Here is a 23308-nt window from a genome sequence, read left to right on the forward strand (position 1 = left end):
ACAAATTTAGCAGATCCCAGATTCCAGGTTATTAAAAGTGGGCGGCGGTTTTAAGCTCGCTGGAGCGGAGGCGAGAGAAAACGAAGGAGGTAACAGGTGTAGGGTGTATTTATATGCCATCATATTTCGCGTGCATGCGTGCGTCATAGTCATACAGCCGTATCTCCTTCGTGGCCTCTTCATCATCGCCGACGAGACCCATGTTGTTTCTTCGCTGTCACCACCGATTTTTCCACCTCATCTTCCACCTGCTCGAGATATGATCCCGATGCACTGGATTGCAAATTTTCTTAGTTAGACACAGAAAGAGAGAGGAAGAGAAAGAGAGAGAGAGAGAGAGAGAGAGAGAGAGAGAGAGAGAGATGATTTTGATTTTAATATCATTGATATATCTATTTCTATCTTTCTTTTCTTCTTTCGCTTCTTTTCGATGAATCTTTTTATCGGATTTTCATTTTATTAATTATACAATGATTATTTTTTACTTTTTATTTTTCTCTTAAAACATTTATTTCAATTTCGTTTAAATATGAATTGATAAGAAGATTAACTTTAACTTTGTTGTATCTTTCTGTTTTTCTGTTTCGCGCGACTTTCTCTTTTTTCCGCTTGCAAAGTATAATATTTTTTTGTCAAATTGTCTAAAATATCCCCATATAAAGTCCGGCAAAAATTCTGAATTTTTCTGTCGACAAATATAGATCAGGTCGCCGTATTCAAATGAAACGCGCGATGAAGAGATAAACGTGATGAACGAGGAGATTGATCGCGCCGGCCGGGCGAGATGTTGTGCCAATATTCTTTGCCCCCGCATTAACTAATATTAGGCGCCCGTGCGTGTGGATACGCTTCGTAATTGCGCGTCAATGCCAATTAATCGCGTGGCCGTACAGAGAGGAAGAGAGATGCGTTCGACATACTCGACGAGGGACTTGGCGCGCGGTAAAGGATACTCCAGCGAGAGATAAATTCCACGTGAAGACCTGTCATCGACCCAAATACCTCTTCTGCAAACAAGATTTCGGAGATTATGTCATCTTAAAAAAGAAGATAAACTAATATCGAGCTACAATTTAAATCGTTCGTAGTCAAAAGTGTTTACAGAATATGATAAAGATGTCTTATGACAATCGTAAACAGCTGAATATTATAAATGAATTGCATATATGATATAATAAATTTTAAAAAGATTTAAATAAATAGAATATTAAAATAAAGATTATATATTGTATATATAATAATGAGGAAATTGGCAGTGTCATAATATTAAATAATGAAATGAGTAAAATATACAAAATATTAATGACTAAAATTTTTAAATATTTATAAATAATTAAAATTCATGAATATGTATTATTAACTAGTGATATTTAATAATAAATAATTAATTTGATAATTATTATGCTTTGTTACGTACTCAAAGAAATAACATCGCCAATACTTATACAAATATTTTTTGCATAGGATCTCACCGACAGATTCAAGGAAGAGGAGGACGCGAGAAACAATCTCTTCCAGAACAAAAAGAAACTCGAGCAAGAAGTATCCGGCTTGAAGAAAGATATCGAGGATCTCGAATTGAACTTGCAAAAATCCGAGCAGGATAAGGCAACAAAGGACCATCAAATCAGAAACCTAAACGATGAAATCGCCCACCAGGACGAGCTCATCAATAAGCTCAATAAAGAGAAGAAAAATCAGGGTGAGGTCAATCAGAAAACTGGTGAGGAGCTTCAGGCCGCTGAGGACAAAGTCAACCACCTCAACAAAGTCAAACTCAAGCTCGAACAGACTCTTGACGAGCTTGAAGACTCTCTCGAGCGTGAGAAGAAGTCACGGTAAGTTCAATGCGTTTGATTATTTAAGATTATAACGTTTAATTATGTAAGATTATTAAGGTCAATAACTATAACAACTCAATTGTATGTATACTTTTTCGAATTTTTCGATATTTTTTCTTGTTCTTTTCTTAGAAAGGAGAGATTTACTTAGAAATACATTACAGTACATTAAAAGTAGATTAATCTAATTAATATGTGTTTTCCAAAAATTAATTCTATATAAAGGTATTGCGTCTAATATGGTCTACGGTCTATCTAACATATTTAATATTTATCTATTTGCCGTTTGCAGATATAATTATATGGATAGTTAAAGAGATTTTTGTATAACAATTATAATTGTTATACAAAAATTATAATTTAATCAGTAATACAAATGGCTTTAAAAATCTTTAATTGCAACTACGTAAATATTGAAAATGTTGCATATTTTAAATTAATATTCAGAAATGTTCCCTATTTTGAATTTGATCACCAGTTTTCAATGTTGAATTAAGTAAAAATAGTTATGCTTACGTTGATTATTAGTTAATTTAATAACACCTAATTCATCACAGAAATAAAATAAAATATTGTAGCGAGCATGTTCATATATGTTAAATTTTAATTTATAGTGCCGACGTAGAAAAGGCGAAGAGGAAAGTGGAAGGCGACCTGAAGCTCACGCAGGAAGCCGTTGCTGATCTCGAAAGAAACAAGAAGGAACTCGAACAGACCATCCAACGCAAAGACAAGGAATTGTCGTCCCTAACTGCCAAACTTGAGGATGAGCAGTCCTTAGTCGGCAAACTACAGAAGCAGATTAAGGAATTGCAGGCTCGCATCGAGGAACTCGAGGAAGAGGTGTGTATAACAAAATAAATCGAGGAAGAGAGAGAGAGAGAGAGAGAGATTCTTCCTAAAATTTTTAGTTTGAAAAAGGAAGAAAGAAATATTTTAATCTATCAACTATTTTTCAATTGACATTCTTGTCTTAGTTAGTACATTGACGATATCAATAATAAATTGATTAAAAGTTTTCAAAAGTAATCAAAGGACGTCAATCGATGAGAATTCGATGATAAAAGTGTGTTTACTATTGTTTTTTATATCATAACTACTATATATTGTAACTGATGCAACAATGTATTTTCTTTTTCTAGATCGAAGCAGAACGCGGTGGACGCGCCAAGGCTGAGAAGCAACGTAGCGATCTCGCCCGTGAACTTGAAGAACTTGGTGAACGCTTGGAAGAGGCTGGCGGTGCCACCTCCGCTCAGATTGAATTGAATAAGAAGCGAGAAGCTGAGCTTAGCAAGCTCCGCAGGGATCTCGAGGAAGCCAACATCCAGCATGAATCCTCATTGGCCAGCTTGCGCAAGAAGCACAATGATGCCGTGGCCGAGATGGGTGAACAAATTGATACTCTCAACAAACTTAAGGCTAGGTGAGTCTACTAAGCTGATTTTCTTTTTCTTAATGAAGAAAAAGAACAATTAAACATAACGGAAGAAAACAAATTGTCTTCTTTTAATATCGAAAGAAATATAGAGAAATATGTTAAAAATATAGAGAATTTTGTTAAAAATCGCCATGAAAAACTGGACCTTTGCAATGAGATTAACAAAAATTTTAACACATAGAAGAACCAAAGTTATTGAAGAAAAAAATAATTATGTAACGCTAAAGTAGATTTGGAAAGATCGACGATTAGATACGAGATTAAACTTTTGACTGTTAGACTTTTATTGAAAAAAAGAAAAATAGAAAAAAATAACAGGACTATAACATAATATTTCGTAGAGCCGAAAAGGGTCGACACGACATCCACTCTGAGCTAAACAGTTCGCGCGCTGTTACGGATCAGGTCTCTCGGGAGAAGGTACTTGAAAAAGAAAGGAGGAATAACGAGAGTGTTTCTCATGCATCTTTTAAATGTACTTTCGAAAACCCTTCCGTTAATATCCCTCGATAATCTTCTCGATCCGTAAAAAATATGTGATTACTAGAATGGAGTTATCCCTGGAGAAAAATATGTTCTGCAAAGTCTGTTGCTCGAATTGTCAGACTGTGTCACGAATGCTGGATTAAATATTTTTGCAAAAGAAAATTTATTAATATGCTTTATTCTTAATTGGAAAAATATTTATTAAAATAAATATGTACACTGATATTATATTTTTAATTAATTTTTATAAATTGAGATTGAATTGATTAAATTTCATAATTCTGCTCGAATTATTTTGAAGTAAATAAAATTCCGTAATAATATTTTATATTGTTTTTTATTCATCTTTTCATCAATGAAGTTACTTGTATTCTGATTATTGACTGCATGAAGAAATAATCATGAATAGTGAAGTTATTTAATCCGGCATTCCAGAATGTCAATTGTACGTCATTCGTGCCATCATTCATTTGTAATCCCTTTGACTGTTTCCGTATCCAATCAGGGTTGAAAAGGAGAAGGTGCAGTACTATAGCGAGTGTAACGACTTGCGCACGTCTTGCGACCACCTGAGCAACGAGAAGGTAGGTTTAATACCGGTCTACGTTAATAAAACTAACGCAACTAACAGCTTCCGCTAGGTACAGAGATGCAGAGAAACATATCTATGGATTTCCTTCTTCTCCCCAGGATTGTTTGCGAATCATTTATCTGACGAGTGAGTCGATAATCCCTGCTTGCTCAGCATTGCTTTCGTATGTGTGCCTATTAAACGACTTCGCTTTTCAACGATCTCTTCTTAATGTGTTATTGCGATTGAGAAATTAAAATAAGAAATTTTAGAAATGTGGAAGAAATATATATTTCTCGTATGATTCAAAATGATTTGACCATTTTTCTCTATTTTATTTTGATTTATTTGATTTATCTTGATTTTATTCCTGATTTATTATTAATCTATATAATATTACGTCTATTTTTTAATTTACATTAGGGTTCACATTTAAAACCGAACCTAACATATTTAAAGAGATCGATGAAAAATAGTTGTATCTTGATATAAAGATTAAAATTGATCTATATAATTTTCTTTAAAATATAGGCTGCCCAAGAGAAGATCGTCAAGCAATTGCAGCACCAATTGAACGAAACCCAAGGTAAGCTTGAAGAGGTGAACCGTACTCTAAACGACTTCGATGCCGCGAAGAAGAAACTATCGATCGAGAACAGTGACCTGTTACGTCAGCTGGAAGAAGCCGAGTCGCAGGTCAGTCAGCTGTCTAAGATTAAGATTTCGCTTACCACACAATTGGAAGACACCAAGAGGCTTGCGGACGAGGAGTCGCGCGAGCGCGCTACTTTGCTCGGCAAATTCCGCAATCTGGAGCACGATCTGGACAACATCCGCGAACAAGTGGAGGAGGAGGCTGAGGGTAAAGCTGATCTTCAACGTCAACTCAGCAAGGCCAATGCCGAGGCACAGCTCTGGCGCACCAAATATGAATCTGAAGGTGTCGCTCGGGCTGAAGAGCTTGAGGAGGCGAAGAGGAAGCTACAAGCCAGGCTGGCCGAGGCCGAAGAGACCATCGAATCGCTCAATCAAAAGGTTATCGCTCTGGAGAAGACCAAGCAGCGGCTATCCACTGAAGTGGAGGACCTGCAAATTGAAGTGGATCGCGCTACTGCCATCGCCAATGCTGCCGAAAAGAAACAGAAAGCCTTCGACAAGATTATCGGGGAATGGAAGCTCAAAGTTGACGATCTCGCTGCCGAACTGGATGCTAGCCAGAAGGAGTGCCGTAACTACAGCACTGAACTCTTCAGGCTTAGAGGTGAGAGGAAATCAATTGATGAATTATTATATTATTATTAATTATATTATTGTCTAATTATGCAATTAATTTCTGATTATCAATGTTTGATTGATTAGGCGCATATGAGGAAGGCCAGGAACAATTGGAGGCAGTACGTCGTGAAAACAAGAATCTCGCCGATGAGGTGAAGGACCTATTGGACCAGATCGGCGAAGGTGGCCGCAACATTCACGAAATCGAAAAGGCTAGGAAGCGTCTGGAGGCTGAAAAGGACGAACTTCAGGCAGCTTTAGAAGAGGCCGAAGCTGCTCTCGAGCAGGAAGAGAATAAGGTGTTGCGCAGTCAGCTTGAACTTAGCCAGGTCAGACAGGAAATTGACCGCCGCATCCAAGAGAAAGAAGAGGAATTCGAGAACACCAGGAAGAATCATCAGCGCGCTCTCGACTCCATGCAAGCTTCCCTCGAAGCAGAGGCCAAAGTAAGCGTTGCATCGTTTCTGAAAAATATATTTTTTCATTTTTCAAAAAATATTTAAAAATTTTATGTACAAGCAATAAGTTACATTAATTACTATAATAAATTGACACATATCTGATCTTGAAATACAATTCGATTTTTAGGGCAAAGCTGAGGCACTGCGCATGAAGAAGAAACTGGAGGCGGACATCAACGAGCTAGAGATCGCATTGGATCACGCGAACAAGGCAAACGCTGAAGCACAGAAGAACATCAAGCGATACCAGCAGCAGCTCAAGGACGTGCAGACCGCGCTTGAGGAAGAGCAGAGAGCACGTGACGAGGCCCGGGAACTCCTTGGCATCTCGGAGCGTCGTGCTAATGCTTTGCAGAACGAGCTTGAAGAAAGCCGCACTCTCCTTGAACAGGCAGATCGCGGTCGTCGCCAGGCCGAGCAGGAACTTGCTGATTGTCACGAACAGTTGAACGAACTGAGTGCCCAGAATGCCTCCATTTCTGGCGCCAAGAGGAAACTCGAGGCCGAATTGCAGACCCTCCACGTGAGTATCGATTAATTTTCTATAATTTAATAAAACGTTTCTTATAAAAGGGGGATAAGTGGTTTACACAGCTTGCATTTCTTTACCCATTAGTCCGACTTGGACGAGTTGCTGAACGAGGCAAAGAACTCGGAGGAGAAGGCGAAGAAGGCGATGGTGGATGCGGCCAGGTTGGCCGACGAGCTACGCGCCGAGCAGGATCATGCCCAGACTCAGGAGAAGCTGCGCAAGGCTTTGGAGACGCAGATCAAGGAGTTGCAAGTACGCCTGGACGAGGCCGAGGCGAATGCCCTCAAAGGCGGCAAGAAGGCTATTCAGAAGTTGGAACAACGCGTGCGCGAGTTGGAGAACGAGCTCGATGGCGAACAAAGGAGACATGCCGACGCTCAGAAGAATTTGCGCAAATCCGAGCGCCGCATCAAGGAGCTGAGCTTCCAGGTAGAATTCCGATTTGTTATAAATTTATTCGAATAGGAAGTTTAATCTACATATTTTGTTTTTTTTTTTTAAATAGATTAATATTTTCGTAATCAGTAAGAGAGACGTCGGACATTTATCACAAGATGTTGAACCTTTTACTTTTAAATTTAATTATTTTTTTATTTATTTGATTTGATTTTATCATCAATCTGATTCACTTACCGAGCATGAAGGAGTCTTATTGAAGTGATCCCATGTTTTCTTTTCATTTCCAGGCGGATGAGGATCGTAAGAATCACGAGCGCATGCAGGATCTGGTTGACAAGCTTCAGCAGAAGATCAAGACGTATAAGAGGCAGATCGAGGAGGCGGAGGAAATTGCCGCGTTGAATCTTGCCAAGTTCCGCAAGGCGCAACAAGAACTCGAGGAAGCTGAGGAGAGGGCGGACCTCGCTGAACAAGCAATCACCAAGTTCCGCACCAAGGGACGCGGCGGAAGTGCCGCGCGTGGACTTAGCCCAGCGGTAAGCTGTTAAACCATGACAACCTTATCATCATCTTTGAATTTAATCTTTAATTCGCGATGTCAAAAGTGCAATGTCACTTCCGTTTCATTTTTAATTTTTCTGTTGCTGAATATCTTCCATGAATATCTATTGACTAGAAATTTAATTTTATAGTATTGCAGAAGAATTTTAAGAAAAAAAAACAGTAACATTGCGAATTAAAGATTAACATGGATATTTAGATAAAATTCCAAAAAATATCGTTTTTGAAATAGTCTTCAAAGTAATTTATTCTTGATAATAAAATAATAGATATATTTATATAATCATCCAAAGGAATCTTTATTTAGTTTGAAGTGAATTGATTTTTAAATTAAATTAAATTTTATTAATTTTACTTTATCTAATTTTATTAATTTGCTTTTTTTTAGCTTTGATCAAAAAGAATTTTAGTTTAGCAACTTGTATTTTATTGCAAATTCAAAATATATGTTACATCTTGTCATATTGAGAATACACGTATTAGATATCACAATAAAAAAAGTAAAGTTATTTGTCATCGAGAAGATTGGAAGTTGATCGTAGATTAGTTTCAAATCGATAGACAAAAGATAGGCTCGGTGATTGCAAATCTCAAAGCTCGATTACGGGGTTGGGATTAAGGGGAAGCGATGTTAGGGAACAGATCGACGATGATGTAGTATCTAATTAGCGATCTGTGTCTTCCTGTGTGCAGCCGCAACAGAAACGTAAAGCGGTGCCCTCCATGTTGGAATAGACGCACACACATCGCGCTTGGTCCATGTAAGTCCGTGCACGTGGGGTGTCGTAAGCGCGTGGGATGTGTGACGATTACTTAGAAAGAGAAGAAAATAGTTGGCTGAATAGTTAGAGAGAGAGAGAGAGAGAGAGAGAGAGAGAGAGAGAGAGAGAGAGAGAGAAGGAGAGAGTGATTACAAGCAGGAGTTTACAAAACGCGAGAGGAACACGCGCGGTAGAGACTCCCTCTTGCATCCATCATTGTCTCGTTTGCACCTGTGTGTCCGATAACATTCTCTCAGGTGGGCCCGAGCTCGCTCTTCGTCATTAACTTTGTGTAAATCGCACACCTAGTCCTTTTTTCTGTACAATATTTACTTGCGAGTTGGTAGACGTCGTATAGACGCCGTTAGAAATTAGAGCAGTTAGAAGCCATCGGCTGTGTGTGAAAAAGTAGCTAACGGAATCAACTAATATTTGAGAAATAAATTGGACTGGTTTATTTATTTATTGAATATTGATACGTACAACATTGACCTTTTAAACTCGTTTAGAAGACGTCCTATGTTCTAAAAGATATCTATCTTTTAAGAACGTTCCCAGGACCTCACATAAAATTTGCAATATAAACATTAAATTAATATAGTTGTCCAAAAAGTTAGATAATCTAAGAGATAAATTTATCACGATGACTTTTACTGTTTTTTAGATATACGGATAAATTAAAAATTTCAATTTCTTAAGTGTGCAATTATTATTATATCGGTTTCCACTTAAAGCATAGTATTTGGCACATTTTTAATACTTCTCGCTAATCCAACACAACAATTTAGATATTTCTTTTTATAAATAAATTTTTTTTAGATTCACAAATAATTTTATACATTTCTGTTACGTATCAATTTCCTCAAATTCTCGTGATTTATTTCAGTTTCTTTTATTCACACTCGCTCTTATTTGAATCAGACTTTCGTCTATTCGATTCTTTTTAATGCAGATAGATTCTTCCAGTGTCCTCGCCAATGTACATCGTCATTGCTGATCTTGAAATTATATTTAACATTACGCTGACAGTTCGCTATCAACAGGAACTGCGATTTAATTTCGATTTTTCAAAAACAAAGAAATGTAACTAATACTCCACCAGTTACGAGTGTCTGAGATAAATGTCCCATTTTTAAAAGAAATGCACATGTTGCGTTTATCACGCGGCAAAATAGAGGTGTCACGACCCTCGGTGCGTCATTGCGATTCCCAATCGCGCATTTCGAGTGCAGGGGGTTAGAAAAACAAAGAACATTGGATCACAAACAGGAACGACACAGAGAACGTGTCACTCACTCCTTTTTTTTTCCCCTTTTTTCCTTCTTATATAAGTTCGTACAAAATTTTATTATAAAATTTGCCGGAATATTTCTCCATATTTATATATATTACTCGCAAGAAATTCACAGTTCTGTATTTCTATTCTTTCAGCCACACCGACCTGTGTTAAAACCTGAATTTGATGGTCCCCTATTACCTCGCCGTTTTCCCGGCTTCGACATGCAGCCCGATGGTGAACTGTAAAGCTCCTTCCGAGGTTCGCGTAAATAATTAGTAAAAGCAACCAAAAAAAAAAAGAATCAAAAATTCAACAGTAAAAAAAACATCCGGAATATAAGAAGAAGAAGAGGAGGAGGAAAAACATCATTGTCCTCATCGAAATTCATCGTCGAACGAAGATACGAAGAATATATGTATATGTAACGAATCCGAGAGCTCGCTCGGAGCTCTCAACGGCATCGTCATCTCGCAATCGAGCGATCGATCAATCAGTATCATCACATCCGGATCATTGAATTCTCGTCATTTTTCTCGAATAATAAATGTTTTTGTTTAATCGGTCAAAAAGAGAAAAAGTGGAAAAATTAGCGCTCGCTTGAGAAGGAGAGGATTGAGGGTGAGAGTGAAGAGAGGCGAGGACGCGTTTTTCTTCACCACTCGAGCTGACAGTCGAGGGAGAGAAAGGGAGAGAGAGAAAGAGAGGGAGAGATTGGGAGAGTGAGAGTGGGTGAGCGAGAGAGATCGAGCGAGAGGACACGCGAGCGGACGATGAGAGGGCGAGAGCCAGCGCGACACAGATATATTAATATTTACACACATACGCATACACAGAAGACGAAGGGGGGGGGGGGGTGAACAGAGCGACGAATATATTTATGAATACACGCTTTCGCGAGTTGCGAAAAACATATATGAACAAAAGAGCGCAAATTGAAAACGAGATCGAGAAAAGAGAACAAGGATATACTCGCGAGAAGCAGAACGAAAGCGAGTCGCGATGAACGATTTGATCAACAGCGCGTATCATTACACGTGTCATCCGAATGATATCGTATCCTATAAACTTAATTGTAATTTATAAAGAGAGACGAAGTATGTATTTATTAAAGTAAATAAGCAATAAATAAAGATAAGAACTAAATTGCCCCGTTTGTCAATCATCCGCTCATAAAATCCAAGATTCTAGAGTAAAAGCTGGAGCACAAACCTTTGCAAACGCATAATACATAAAGTATAATAGGCTTTCTACAATAAGTCACTACCTAAGCTTTAAGTCTTAAGCTATAAGAAATTTATCTATCAGTTATTCTTCTCGTATTCGACTGTGATTGGTTAATTTCTCATAATTTAAGACTTAAAATTTAGATAATAACTTATTTAGATAATAACTCCATAAGATAATTAATCAGAGTCATTTCATGAAAAGGAAAGATTTTGATTGATTGATTCACTTAAACTTTATGCATTATGCGTTATGCAAAGTCAATCTTCAGCCTTTATTCTGTGCTCCAACCTTATAAGTTACACATCAAGTATTGATCTTCATCATAAACGAAAAGAAATCTTTTAATTGTTTAATTATCGATTTAATTTATTACATAACACAATTATACAACAAAATAATCATAAAAAATAATTTTTAGTTTTTATAGATAAAAATATTTTAAGTGGAGATATTCCTGTAATTTTTTTCGTTTCTTGAAATGAAATAGAATTATCATTTTCAATTTATTTTTCTACTTTATATCCAGATTTGAGTTTCACTTCACTCATAAAATTAATCTTATTTAGAATTGTGCACATAGTTTAACTACTTTAGTTATCTAGTTTACATTCTACACAGTATAGACCTTCTAAAGATGTCCAAAGGATGTCTGTATATCCTCTGAATGTCTTAAGACTAAGATATCTCTTGTATAAAATATGCTGTATGAAACATATTTGTGCCCGAAGTGCTTATGCTTACATCATAAACTGATACGTGAGAAATTGTATGTAATGCACATAACAATTCAACATCCGCGATTGAGCACGCTATTTTATTAAAGATGAGCATTATCTGTGATTCTTCTTCACTTCAGTTCGCATGATCTGCCTGAATTGTCCTTTCAGAAGCTTCCATTGCGTCCACTTATCCGGGCTGACGTTAAATTCCTCGCACGTCTTCAGAAAAGCAGGCACGCATAATGGCAAATAGTGATGGTCCACGGTGGGTAGCAGATGGTGCAACGTGTGCGAGCCGTAGTGCGTAATAATTAGGAATAATGATTTGTCGATATCCACACGATCACGCACGGCGTCCAACTCGAGCAAACCCCAGTCCATGTCATTTCTTGGAAATATTGTAATAATTGGAAAAATTAGGAAAAATTTCCTTTGAGAGCATTTTGCAAAGCAACAAAAATGTTTTGTTATTGAAAAAGAAATTAAGATTGCGTCGAAATTAAAATTGAGATTAATGCTAGGCGGATTAATTTTATTCCAAACCGAAATTGGAGAATTAAAGATGAAATCGAAGTTGTATGAAAATGAAATCAATATTGTATTAATGATAGATCTAAATTTAAAATTAAATTAATATTCCTTTTTTTTAAATTAAATTAATCTAAATTATTTTACTTGAATTATTTTTCAATGGAGGAAAACAAATAGATCTAATCGATTCTAAAGATAGATAGATAGATCTGATTGATTCAATGATTTATTATGAATAAAATGCGAATGATGTGTAACCTGTAAATATCGCCATCGTGGAAGATGTCAGGATGATGATGGGCCGCGTTGAAGCCGATTAGGCCGAATAAAGTGCTACTAATCAGCAACATTATCAACCACAGCTTTAAGGCAATGAGAATCTTGGGTGCCACCAAACTCATCGATATAGGCAGCAAGAATGGGATGAAATCACGAAATTCGAAAACCCCATACTCCGTATACACTAAATAGTATCTAAAAATAATCAAATCTTTTAGCACGAGAGACAGAAGTGGAAATCCATTCAGCAAATTTTTCGGCGCCAAACGCGATATCAAAATTAGAATTAACACAACAGCTGTTTAATTAAGCATTCAAAGTGAAGATACAAGCGCGAAAAACCTTTCTATTAATTGTAACAAAAGAATATGAAATGATTCTATTACCGTTTTATGCCTTCTATAATATACATTAACATCCAAACGATAGGACTGATAATTTTGCTTATCATTCCCATTAAGTAGGATTTATCCTTTCGAGGCATCCATTGTACAAACGGCTCGACCACATACATCTCATAATCCCATATGGTGTTGGGGTACATGTGGTGGCTCATTGCGTGCGTGATGCGGAAATTTTTCGAAGATAGCATACTTAGATCGAAGTAATACATACGGAAATTGTCTCTCATGTGGAAATAATTGTGTGCTGCGTTAGTCGTCCATGTCAAAAAAAGGCCTAAAATTGTCATGAAATAAATCAATTGATTAATGCATTCACACTTAATAATTATAATTAATATAGAGCTAATTAATTAATAAATATATTCATTTAAAACTCATCGTTGCTTTTAACATTTCTTAAGCAATTATTATTATTTTTACTCTTATTAACGAATATATCTTTACAATTTCAATTCTTTAGCTAATTTATTTATACCTTAATTATAATTCACACACACACACACACACACACACACACACACACACACACACGTCAAATAGATTTCATGGTTTCTTACTGGCAAGGCTCAGAATAACATAGGAGTGGACGAAGGCGGCCATAAGACTTAACGCGAAAGTCACTGTCACTAAGGAATCGGTGATGAGATTCGTCGTTGTAGAGGATTTATGAAAATTGACCTTCTTCAAAGCCTCGGTTGCCCGTCTCTTGAATGTACGATAGAAGCCGTCTGGCAAGAAGGTCAAAGGCACCGACCGCGGTGTTGCAGCTTCTCGAACGTAAAATTTGGGCAAAAGCTGTTCAGCCTTGTCGGTAATGTGGTGGGCCTACGTGCCGAAATCAATGTTAAAATTCAAAATTCTGAACACGAGAATCGTAGCGGTGGATCTCAAATTTTTCAAGGGGAATATTGCAAATTATATAATATTGAAACGAAAGAAATAGAGCGAATAGAAAGTTATACAGCCGTGAGTTTATATATAAATAAAATTATTGAAAAGCAATTGTATAAAAATCATTATAAAAATATTATAATAATAATAATATAATAAATAATTAGTAACAACTATTAAAAATACAATGATTGATAACTTCGAGCAAAAAATTGATTGATTATGATAATGTTGTCTAAGATGAATTATAATTCATTCTGGAATGGATTCAATTCAATACCTCGAACAATTCAGTGATATCGGTTCCTTTCGTGATCCAAATCCATTCAGATCCACCTGGATGTGATTTCATGAAAGTTTCCAAATCATAAAGTTTGTTTTCGATCCTCCATAATCCTTCCGCGCCGTCGACTTTTTTTCTAGCATTGATAAAACCCATCGCGGTTTTTGACGGATTATCTCTCGCCGGCAGATAAGCCAAACCAGGTATTGTACTAGTTTTCGACATATTAAAGATTTTTTTGACTTCGCCTAAATAAATAAAAACAAAAGTTTTACCAAGGTAAACGGTGTATTTAGTGCGATAATTTTGTACATGCAGAAGTAATATGTTAGAATTTTGATTATCTGGATCTATCATTTAAACAAGTTAATCAGTTCCAAATAAACGAATTGTAGTTAAGTTCTTACTATTTAAACTAGAGACTCGGACAAAATTGAAATTGGAACCGAAAACCGTTCTGGAATCCTTTTTTTTTAGTGAACCGGAACCGTAATCAAACTGGTAAAATTTTATAATTCTTTTTGGCTCTTAATTTTTTATTTTTATCCTTGTTCTTAATTTTTGTTCTATCCGTTCCTTCGTCTAAATCACCAATGTTTAATCCAGTACCACCGTCACCAACTCTTTTAATAATTAAAATGCAAATATCTCCAACACCTCATATGATATAAGAGATCTGGCGGGATCATATTTAATGTAAACTTTTTTACTAGCATTCTTTTTATTTAGATCTTTCTTACCAACATGTTGCAAGAATTTATTCTAAGTTATGAAATTTAAGAATACATATGTAGACTTTATGTAATAAATGAGATATATCTAATAAAATAAGTTTTAAGAAAGAACCGAGAGAAATGTGTTCAAAATAATGTTTTTTGTAACACAGTTTTTCTACAGAATCACGTAATCAGTTGACGCCTATTTTTGACTAGGCTCTCACCGATTTACACTTCATTCGTCCGATTTTCGACTCAGCTTCGTCTTAAATTCCATTACTCTTCTCACCCCGCACGCAATCCAAATGCTGGGCTGCGTTCAGGAATTATGTTTAGATAACTTCAAAGTACTGAAGTGCTCTTGGCAAGAGATATTCTCGGTGATTTTTTATTGCCTTCCGAGACGAGCTACGAGTGTTTCGAAAACATTTTTCGATTCTGCCTGAGATCGACCCGAGATCTCTGGCATAGCAGTCTCGTGCACTGCCTGCTATGTCACGTTCGCACTCATATAACTTATAGTTATCAGGGCGTAATATCTGAACGCAGCCTCGTTCGACGTTTAGAAGCGTATAACGTTCGTAGACATGAGATCCATCCATTTTAGGCGCTCACGCTGTTAACTTCAATTTATCTTTTTTTTTTCGTATATAACATAACTAAGATATACTTCGCTCAACGAGAGAATTACCTCGGTTTATACATAGCCATAGCAGGCAATGTTATGCTATACAACGCTATGAAGTATGCTATACTGCACAAAACGGACGAGTTTTCGTCCGATCCGAGATTATTCTCTCGTTAAACAAAGTATAGAATGAAGCAACGCATAGGCATTCAATCATACGCGTTGCTTCAAAGTGGAGCTGAGTCGAACATTGGTCGAGAAGTGCAAATGGTGTTGAGCCCTGCTCTAGATTGATGGGGTGAACACGCTCTCTTCCTCTTTTTCCTTCCCCTCTCCTTCCCTTTTCTTAATAGAATGAATTAAAGAATAAATAGAATAAAGTAAGTAAATAGAACAAAAAAAACCGTTAAAAACCGTAATTTAAGTTTTCTTTACTGATAAAAAAAAATCAAAACTGAAACCGGAATATTTATTTGGTATTTTATTAAACCGGAACCGAAACCAAACCGAAAAAAACCTTTCGATCCGAGTTCCTGATTTAAACTACGGCACACACAGTAAGAGTATGACGTGCTTTTCTCAGCTCTTATTATTGGAACTGATAATAGAGAAAAAATTATAGAGATAAGTGCTAATAAGCAAAATAGTTCCTTTCGCTTATAAATCGATTGCCTACACTGGCATACAGTATTGTTTGCATACGTTACTTTTACCGATAGTTCATTTGTGCACAAAAATGATTGCCTACAGTTTGACTGCCTACATGTATTATTGCCTAGCTCGGTTGCCTACATACATTAATTTAGCTCTTTACTTTCATTAAATAATATTTTTATTGCTTTGATAAATTGAATTAATACAAATCTCTCTGATTGAATTAGTTACAAGAGAGATTTCATTGATGATTAATTCTCGATCGTATTTTCAGCACTTTTGAATGGCACGCATGGATCATTCATGTACACTTGATTTTAAAGCTCTTAAATTCTCAAAAAATTCTGTAAAAATTTACACAGATTCTTTAAGATCCCTACTAAATTATTCTGCTATGTAGATATTGGAAAAAAGTTGGGGTGGCATAGAGTCAGATGCGCAGGTATAGGAATGTTAGAAAGTGCATAAACATGAATGACTTACGTATGTAAGTATTACGTCGAAGATTAATGAATATTTTATTTATTTTTTATAAATATTCGCATATTGCTCTTCCATCTTACATTTCGCCGATATATACCCAATGAAAATAATAACAGCATACAAATATAATAATCGCACATATTAGCACAAATATTAAATCAATAAAGCCAATGAGATCCGTACAGTTGTACGTGTGTAATAAAAAATAATATATATGTCAATCACCAATTACAGACGTTTCGACCATAGGATTAGGTCATCTTCAGTCAACAATAAGTCATTGGAATCAAAATTGATGCGTTATAAAAACAATAAGGTAAATGCTGCCAGTGAATTATTAGGCTGTAGTCCAAAATTAAGAACTTTATTATTGTCTGTTGTACTTAGCTGGATACAAACAAGAATTTAACTAAAATCGAGTTAATATATGAAATTTATAAACTTTTAATCGTAGTGAAAATATTAAAATTGATATGAATTGTATCAGTTGTAAAACTTACATTGTACTCAGCGATGATCGATGTTATAATGCGATGTAATTATAACTAAGTTTTGAGAGCGTGTCAGACGTTTTACATTACATAGTGTTTATAAATATTCCAGCAAATATAACTTAGCACTAACTAGCGCAAACTCGATGATACAAATTTATAAAATATAGAAATAAAATGAATACCAAAAAAAGATACAAATTTATAATCTATAAACAAAAACTCATCCATTTTCTCTAAATTAAATCATGATATAATTCAGCAATTCCATGTCATTTTGCATATTAAGTCCTTTTTTTTTCATTTATATTTTTTTTATATCGTTTCCAAAATTAGTCTTTTATTAAACTCTTGTTCTTTGTTTAAAATTTTGATGTCATTCCAATCAAAATCGCAATTCTATGCTCTGTGATTACAGAGTGTTGTATGGTGTTCCCATTTATATGATTTTAATTTTAACAAATATTAAAATTTTCTGTACTTTTCCAGTATCTACATAGCAAAATAATTTAATAGAGATCTTAAAGAATCTGTGTAAATTTTTATAGAATTTTTTGAGAATTTAAGAGCTTTATTTAAGATCAAGTGTACATGAATGATCCATGCGTGCCGTTCAAAAGTACTATCTTTTTGGCAGGTCTTTATATCTATTAAATCTCTAGCTAATTTAATTAATATTTAAATTCGGAATTATGCATTATATTTTTTCTTAAATTTATTGTTTATAGTCACTGTTTAATGTATCAATCTAATCAATGGTTGAATTAGTAATATTAGATTCTTTCTAATGAGATTTCACTGAATGCGCAATGTTCTACTTGTTGCTCTTCGTTGCTTTTCAATAATAAGAAAGTTAAACAATTCCATAAAAAGAAAGTACATGTATTATATATGTATTTTCTCTTTTATTCTGGAAAGGATTTACTTACGAAATTTTAATTGTCGTTTGACGTGATAAAATTTAAGACGATAAAATAGAAAGTAAATGTAATTGTTTGAATCCCAGATAGCACAGAATGTTTGTGATAAGTATTTATACTATTTATTACTATTTATTTTTCAAATGTTATATAAATATTTTATACATATTTTATATAATTTTATTTGAAATATTATTACAATAGATTAAGTATTTTATACTCCTATACCATAATATTTTTAGTAAGCAATTTTAACGGTGCATTAATGTTTTATTTATATAACATTTATCATAACATTTATATAAATATTTCATAATTTTTATAATAAATATTTATGCCATCCATATTTGAATTTTACGTCAAACCGAGCACCTTTGAAACATCGTTATTCTTAACTTTTTTTTTAATTTGCTGACGTATTATATAGATAAAAATATAAGGCACGTATTTCGCGAAGAAAATTTGAAATTTTTTTATGAAGTTATTAAACTTGTAAATTGCAGAAATTCATTTTAAAAAATCGCTTATGCGAACATTCAAATTATTATATCATCAAAATCATTAGTTATAAAAGTTAGTTATACAAGTTTAATAACTTCATAAAAAAATTTCAAATTTTCTTCGCGAAATACGTGCCTTATATTTTTATCTATATAATACGTCAGCAAATTAAAAAAAAAGTTAAGAATAACGATGTTTCAAAGGTGCTCGGTTTGACGTAAAATTCAAATATGGATGGCATAAATATTTATTATAAAAAATCATTAGTTATAAAAAAATGTAAGAGACCAATTAAAAAAATTTTTAATTGTTCTATAAAAGGGTTACTTTTAATTTATCATTTTTATATATAAATAAATCTAATTTCCATTTGTTTACAATTTTTATTAACATTTTTCATTATCAACTTACCAATTTAAAAATTTTGTAAATATCATCATATTCCCATTTCAATTATAAAATCCTGAAAATGGAACTCGAATGGAATATATTGTCAAAATATTTTGTTATGTGACGGCATGATTCCGTATACGAAAAAAATAGTCTTACAAAAATATATATTTGATTTTTTATTTGCTGCTTGTTTTCTTTATGACTGTGCTATAAACTTTAGTCTTAAATCAGCACAGCCATGAGTTTTAGCGAATCGGCTGGAGCAAAAAGGTCCATAAATAAAGCAAATAATAGGAATAAAGCAAATAATTAGTAAAATAAAAGCAAAAAAATGTATAAACGGAAAGATAACGGGCATTCCACGAACGCAAGATATTTAGCGAGTAGTTATATTTGATTACAAAACTTATAATTGAATTACACAAATTTTGAATGTAAAATACTTTTAAATTTCGACTACGTATTGATATTTATTGTTTAAAAAGTGTATAGTTTGCGTTCGATTGTACTGAAGAGGTCAGCTTAATAGACGTCAATTTCAGATCTTTAAAATTGATCTCTTGCATTTTTTTATGTTCGCATGAGCGACATTTTTTATGGATTTCTGCAACTTGCAAGCGTGAATAACTTTACAAAAAGATCTCAAATTTTTTTCACGAAACACGAATCTTATTTTTATCTGTAGAATGTCAACAAATTAAATAAAAATTAAAAATGACAGTAATTCAAAGATGTCCTGTTTGATGTGGAATGTTTCATTTATAAAATCACAAAAATATTTATAAAATATTTAAATTAAGTTTTATAAATATTTACAAATTTTTATAAATATTTACAATCTTTTATAAATATTGTGCACTGTTTAGGATGTATATTTATGACATATATATCTGCGTTACCATTATTTGTTCAAACTAAATGATAATTTATGCAAGAGTAAGAACTTTAATTGCGATATCTGTTTACATGAAAAATATATATTTAATATATTAAATAATATTAAATATATTTAATAGATACTAAAAAGTGTTACATAATTTTAACTGTTTATAATAATCTATTTTTAATGTTCATTTATAAAATTGTGTGTGTACAATATTTAATATTGTAAAATTTGTTAATATTATATAAGATAATTGTTTTAGTTGCTGCAAAATGTGAAGTGTTATTATTCCACTGTCGCAATTATGAATATATATATATATATATATATATATATATATATATATATATATACACATATCACATTTGTTTAAGAACACAACATCCGGCTTTTATCTTCGCTTAAACTTTATAAGCAGGAAAGCGTCCCATCCCACCACCACTATTTTATCACATGTTTTTACTCACAACGTAACATATCAACGGTATTTTCTTTCAACTTATCCATATTTTTCGTACGTAAACTATGTTCTCGATGATTCTTTTTATCAGTTTGCGCGATTTTCCAGTTTTAAATGGCAAGCTGTGATCAAGACAAGAATATTGCGTTACATATACTGTGGAAGGAGTACTTAAGATTAAAGTACGATCGGTCTTAGATATATATATTCTCTCTTTCACAGAATCATCATTATAATACAATCATATTACCGTGAGACTGGCATACATTTCAACCTGGGTAGCAACGGATGCTACTTGTCTACATTGAGCTAATTAGATACGTATTTAATAAGATGAACGCTTTTAATGTCAAAAGGATGAAATAAATTGCATCTCTTCTTAAAAGTCTGCAACGTCTTCATTTAATCATTAATTAAATTTTTTTTGTAAGTAATTGATAATGTAAGTGTTATTAAGGTTAATATTTATAGCCGATTCTTATATTTTTAAGACTGCTTTAAGTACAATTTCGCAATGTTATGAACTATCAAAAAGCTTTATCGGTGCGTCTTAAGACATTACCTTAAGACATTAAGATAATGTCTTAAGACGCACCGATAAAGCATTAATCAAGACAGTTTTCAAATAAAAACATATTAAATATCACGCTAAATAAATGTGAAAAGAACGCAATAAAATTAAATTATTGGGTGGATCCATATATTCGTTCGGTTTTTGAAGGTAAAATGAAACAAGTTTTTTTCATACAAAGAATGAATTTTAATCAATGATATGATTCTCCGTTTTTGCACTACTAACAAAAACCGAACGAATATATGGATCCACCCAATATAATTAGAAAACTTTCCTAAGTTTGTGTTTATGTTGCACCAGTGATAAACGATAAGAGCGGTGCAATACATCAACGAAGCAATACAAATAATTGCATCATGTGTTTATATTGAAATTTAGTGCAGAGCAAAGCTACTGGGAAAAAAATGTTTTGTGCGAAAGATTTCAACAAATGCATCAAATGGCGATATCCATTTGATTTTGAATGCAACTATATGGAGCTTCTAAAGTCAATTTTAAAATTTTAAACAAAAATCCCTACTTTTTAAATTTAATATTTTGGTATTCTGATATCAAGATCTTTTTAAAATACTATAATAAAATTTCTTTTAATTAAGTATCTCTCGAGATATAAGTTGATAAAGTTCAGAATATTCAGATACTGCCAAGAATTAGCATTATCCATTCTAATCGAAACTTTTTAAACGGTGTGCAGAATCATGATCTTGATAACATTTATCGAGGTCATTGTAGATTTATTCCTTTTACTTTCATTTTTACGTAAAAGTCAAAAGATATAACTTCTATATTTATTTTTGTAAATATATGTAATATACATAATTGTCACACAGATCACAAATTTTATGTCAAAAAGAATATTTCATATAATTTCATAAATGTTTTGTTATTGAGATAAATATTATTGTATGTGATATAACTATTTCGGTATAAGTGTATTAGCTATAATAGAGTGATATCAATTATGCTATAGAAGTTTTTCAGATACAAAATAAATATAATTTATAAAAAAAAATGAAAAAGTGAAAACGGTTGCAATTATATAGAATAGAAGAGGGACACACAAATATGTATTTAGTAGTAACTTTATAGATCAGATATATGCACACATTTCATTATCAAATTTAATTTAATTTAATTTAATTCCATTAATTTAATCCATTAATTAATTTAATCGTGCTTTCAGCACGATTTTCGATTCGGCTCTGTCTTTCGCTACAGTTCTCATCTTATCGCCTCTGCGCGTGGGATCATTTGATAAGAAGAGTAACGGAAGGCGGAACTGAGTCGAAAATCGGCCGAGAAGTGCAAATCATGTCGAGCCCTAATTATTATATCATATATTTGAAAGTCACATTCAAGGCTTTCAAAATCAAATTACAAAATTAATACTAAACATATGTAAAAAGTACACACCTGTAACACTATCTGCTACTTGCAAAACTAATATGCATCTATTACTACGATGCAGTAAACACTAACGTCCAGTGGCCATATATTACTATGTATTAATGTCTGAGCAGACTAAAAGTAACTTCAATAGTCCCAGAGCATAAATTATACAAGATATCGTGGTATCCCCCACTTATTCCACAATCTCTCCTTGATAATTATTGTTAAATAAAAAATCTTACGTAATGTAAAAACATACGATGGAAAAGTCTTGGCGAATCTATGCAGCAGACTTTAGAGATTGTTCGTGTCAAATCTTCTGGACCACGATGATAATGAACACACCTAAAATGCTGTAAAACTGATAAAACTGTATCGACGGAAATTTTAAAGTCGAGCGAAATTAAAAGCGATGACTCGTAGAGATGCGACAATGTCAACTGTTGCCGCAATCGGAAAGCAGAGAGGCTTCAGGCTTGGATGGCCGGCCACATACGTTCAAATTTGTTAAGTATGTTTCTATAAATTGTATGAATGTGTGTGGTACTTTGTGATAACTGTGTAGTTTTTTGTCATCTATACGTTCTAATAAATTTACATAATCAGGTTGCGCAAGCATACTTGATAAATTTGCTTAAATGTGTGGCTGGCCATCCAAGAAACTGCAATTTTAATGTGTACAGAGTAATTTCTGATAAGGTAGTCAGACCAGATTGGTCTAAATCAAGGACTACCCTCATTGTTATAATCCCAACGATCGAAAAATAAAGTGCGAATACATAACAGATCGCCTTATAATAAGGTATTGAAAATTGTGAACTTTGAAAAAACGCTCTTATGGCTATATTAATGAGCGCTTTTATGGCTATATTAATATTATTTTTAATATTATTTTTAAGTCGACAAACTAGTTAGTCTGTTTGTCGAGCTAATGAACTTGATTGGTTGTTACTTGTAGATCCAACCAATCAATCGCTCGGCGAGCAGGCTAGTTCGTTTGGAACGCGTTTAATATCGATGACTCTCTTTATCTATTACTTCTCTATTCAACTTTTATTTGAAATAATAAACATGACGCTTAAGTGGACTTGTCCCAGAGCGCTTAATAACGCAATCTCTCTCTCTCTCTCTCTCTCTCTCTCTCTCTCTCCCTCTCCCCTCCCTCCTCCCTGCTCCCTCTCTCTCCGCATTATTTTTATTTTGCAAAAAAATAAACATGAGTAATATATAAAATAGAAGAGGAAAAGTAATGTAAAATAAAAGAGCAATATGTTT

The 23308-nt window shown here is 33.7% G+C and overlaps 2 protein-coding genes across 29 annotated transcripts in view; one reads left to right on the plus strand and one right to left on the minus strand.

Annotated features, from left to right (window-relative positions):
* The window catches only part of Mhc (myosin heavy chain), a 51394-nt gene extending 40644 nt beyond the window's left edge, over positions 1-10750 (plus strand). For 19 of the 25 annotated variants that reach the window (XM_087411334.1, XM_087411335.1, XM_087411332.1 and 16 more), the window contains exons 17-26: positions 1465-1838; positions 2456-2684; positions 2984-3267; positions 4274-4352; positions 4871-5600; positions 5699-6060; positions 6203-6598; positions 6692-7036; positions 7294-7542; positions 9760-10750. In XM_087411334.1, the coding sequence (XP_087267460.1) occupies positions 1465-1838; positions 2456-2684; positions 2984-3267; positions 4274-4352; positions 4871-5600; positions 5699-6060; positions 6203-6598; positions 6692-7036; positions 7294-7542; positions 9760-9852 (3141 nt within the window). In that variant the 3' untranslated portion in view covers positions 9853-10750. Of the gene's footprint in view, positions 1-1464; positions 1839-2455; positions 2685-2983; positions 3268-3623; positions 3703-4273; positions 4353-4870; positions 5601-5698; positions 6061-6202; positions 6599-6691; positions 7037-7293; positions 7543-8260; positions 8329-9759 lie in introns of all 25 variants that reach the window. The other 6 variants (XM_087411341.1, XM_087411340.1, XM_087411333.1 and 3 more) reach the window with 2 other exon arrangements.
* A 423-nt stretch (positions 10751-11173) lies between these two features.
* On the minus strand, positions 11174-22412 carry Cyt-b5-r (Cytochrome b5-related). Of its 4 annotated transcripts, XM_087411345.1 has the most exons (7): positions 22058-22227; positions 20078-20192; positions 13939-14189; positions 13325-13592; positions 12750-13041; positions 12343-12558; positions 11174-11941 (listed from the first exon to the last, which is right to left on the minus strand). In XM_087411345.1, exons 2-7 carry the CDS (start codon positions 20115-20117, stop codon positions 11665-11667), a joined length of 1344 nt encoding a protein of 447 aa, XP_087267471.1. In that variant the 5' UTR covers positions 20118-20192; positions 22058-22227; the 3' UTR covers positions 11174-11664. The 4 variants fall into 4 exon arrangements, with proteins under 4 accessions (XP_087267471.1, XP_011051460.1, XP_087267472.1 ...); XM_011053158.2 differs by lacking the exons at positions 20078-20192; positions 22058-22227 and adding an exon at positions 22276-22412; XM_087411346.1 differs by lacking the exons at positions 20078-20192; positions 22058-22227 and adding an exon at positions 22293-22397.
* Positions 22413-23308: the final 896 nt, after the last annotated feature.

Source organism: Acromyrmex echinatior, chromosome 11 (genome assembly GCF_024713525.1).
Source record: "Acromyrmex echinatior isolate Ae372 chromosome 11, ASM2471352v2, whole genome shotgun sequence".
NCBI classification, from domain to species: Eukaryota; Metazoa; Arthropoda; class Insecta; order Hymenoptera; family Formicidae; genus Acromyrmex; species Acromyrmex echinatior.

Coding starts and splice junctions, on each gene's coding strand:
- Cyt-b5-r (XM_087411345.1), bottom strand. CDS start 20,117: ATGGATAAGTTGAAAGAAAATACCGTTGATATGTTACGTT. Junction 13,593..13,938: donor ATATCACTGAATTGTTCGAG/GTATTGAATTGA, acceptor TTCGGCACGTAG/GCCCACCACATTACCGACAA. Junction 13,042..13,324: donor TGTTATTCTGAGCCTTGCCA/GTAAGAAACCAT, acceptor TGACAATTTTAG/GCCTTTTTTTGACATGGACG.